This window comes from Penaeus japonicus, unplaced genomic scaffold (genome assembly GCF_977035675.1).
Source record: "Penaeus japonicus unplaced genomic scaffold, GWHDUDI00000001_assembly GWHDUDI00000002, whole genome shotgun sequence".
NCBI classification, from domain to species: Eukaryota; Metazoa; Arthropoda; class Malacostraca; order Decapoda; family Penaeidae; genus Penaeus; species Penaeus japonicus.
In genome coordinates this window covers 39,453,107-39,455,606 of record NW_028234404.1, presented here as the reverse complement: position 1 = coordinate 39,455,606, position 2,500 = coordinate 39,453,107, and the positions used below count along the sequence as shown (strand labels likewise).

At 41.1% G+C, this 2,500-nt stretch overlaps 1 protein-coding gene across 1 annotated transcript in view; it reads right to left on the bottom strand.

Annotated features, from left to right (window-relative positions):
- Nucleotides 1–2,500, bottom strand: part of LOC147472370 (uncharacterized) — a 14,518-nt gene that overhangs the window by 237 nt on the left and 11,781 nt on the right. The window contains exons 9-10 of the mRNA XM_086545442.1: nt 456–589; nt 1–20 (exon numbers count right to left, since the gene is read on the bottom strand). The exon at nt 1–20 is cut by the window's left edge and continues 237 nt beyond it. Coding sequence (XP_086401568.1) covers nt 1–20; nt 456–589 — 154 coding nt within the window. The remainder of the gene's footprint in view (nt 21–455; nt 590–2,500) is intronic.

Genomic DNA, 2,500 nt, shown 5'->3' with positions numbered 1-2,500 from the left:
GCGTGGTTCAGGAGGTCGTGCTGTTGGGGCAAAGGGCAGGCTGATTTTTTTTTCTCTCTCTCTTTCTCTCTCTCCCTCCCTCTCTCTCTCTCTCTCTCTCTCTCTCTCTCTCTCTCTCTCTCTCTCTCTCTCTCTCTCTCTCTCTCTCTCACGCTCTCTCTCTCTCTTTGCACACACACATACACACGCACTCACATTGTGTGTGTGTGTACATATATAAATACAGAGAGAGAGAGAGAGAGACGGAGAGAGAAAGATTCAGATATATATGTTTGTCTATGTGTGTGTGTGTATTTGTGTGTGTGGGGGGGTGGGGGTGGGGGTGGGGTTGTGAGTGTATATGAATATATATAACTTCTGATGATATCGAGCAATGTCAGAAACATGGTTATTGCAACTATCACTAGCATTTATATAGCACTACTTTTCAGAACAATTATCGAAATCTTCCTCACAGTAATGGCGGGAAAGACAATCTTTCGAAGCAGCATTTGGTCCAGCGGTTTAAAATCCATCATAGTTTCGTTAAACATAGTTTCTCGCAGGTGTTTCATCAGCTTCAGGTCCCTGTTTAATCCTCCCCAAAGACCTGTTGAAATAAAAGTGCAAAATAATCGCTCTTCGTGTAAAATGAAAAGCTGAAATGGCGAGAGGGTTGGGCGAGTGTCTTACTTCAGATGCGAGGCTTGTGTATGTGTTTCAGTTGTGTGTGTATGTGTGTGTGTGTGTGTGTGCGTCTCTGTTTGGGATGTGTATGTCTTGCATTTGTGTGTGTGTGTGTCTTTGTTTGATATGTGTAAGTGTTGCATTTGTGTGTGTGTGTCTATGTTTGATATGTGTATGTGTTACATTTGTGTGTGTGTGTATGTTTGAGATGTGTATGTGTTACATTTGTGTGTGAGTCTATGTTTAAGATGTGTTTGAATTACATTTGTGTATATGTGTGTCTCTGTTTGTGTGTGTGTTTGTACACACGGGAGCAAAGGTCCGACCATAGTCCCTACCTGATATATGCCTCTACAGCCACAGACGGCAAAGTATTTCTCGTGTCTTGACTAAAAGAGAGACGGGGAGGAGGGAGGGGGGGTTAGGAGGTGAGGCAGTGGGGGGGGGGGGGAGAAAACCTACGAAGGTAAGATACCAAACGTCAGGTGTTTTGTCTGTGAATATGATTATGATTATTATTACTATCATTATTATTGCAATGGTCTATTACTATCATCATTCCTATAGAGAAGGGGAGTGCAACCTGCAACAGCGTGACATGCAGAGATAGAGTAATTGATAAAAAGAATAATTGTTTAGAAATTATAGAGAAAAAAAAAGAAAATACACGATAAATTTATATGTAATTACTTTTCATTTTCTTGGAAATTCGACAAACAACCTATTTTGTATCTTATGATTTGCAGCCTTCTATCCCAAGGTCTGTCGGAAAATATAATTAGATAAAGACATAACCAAACGTATCGAAAAACTAACCTTACGGCAATTACGTAGTTTTAATTAAGACGTAACACCATAAAACTCTTTTCTTTCGGAAACGCAAAAATAAGCGACGTATATTATTTTAAAATTAATTAAAAAATGAGTAAAGGGAGATGTTTCCACTGCACTGACGAACTGAAAAATGAAAAATATTTACTCTGCGCATGCGCCGACCTCGCCCGCGGAAAAAAAAAACATCGCTAATAGGCAATGATGTCACGTGACGATAATAGCACCAATAAGGAAACAATTGATCTAACCGACAAATTTATCGACCAATCACAGACATTTGAATGGTTGAATATGGGTCCTCGTTCGAATTTCAAAATCAGTATAGATATGGAGATCGAGTGAACAGGTTGTAGGTACACGCTGGTTGGATTTATTAAGTTATTTCATAAAGAAGACAGTTTAACACTCAAACTCTTACGAGACGTCCCGTGACCCAACCCCTCACACGCCTCCAATTAAGGTAAGTAATGCGCACATTTGGATTAAAACTGTACCTGCCACGCAGTAGATTGAAAAGGGTGTGTGTGTGTGGGGGGGGGGGGGGTGAGGCCCTCTCCCATCCCCTTGGCTAGGGCAAAAAACAACAACAAACTAGATTAGGTTTGGTCAGGTCCATCGTTTAGGTTTTATTGCATACGAATGTGGCGAAAACTTCGTGGCAGATACGTATCTGCCACGAAGTAGCTTGAAAAATGGGGTGGGGTCCAGTCCCCCCTCCCTTTGGCTAGGGATTACCTAAAAACAAGGCTAGGTTAAGTTAGGTCTATGGGTTAGGCTTTGATACCGAAAAACTTGTTTAAATCTCCCGCAAGAAATCGCTCATTACAGACAACGCAAACAAAAGTTCAGACAACATACAACGTGGGGGGGGGGGGTAAGACTCAGAAACGAAAGGCTTCCGAAGAAAATGAATATCATAACTGTGCAAAACATAACGAAAACTACCCGAAAAATATCGTGTCGTACCCAGATGTTTTTTTGCGTCTTTATCCAAATGTAC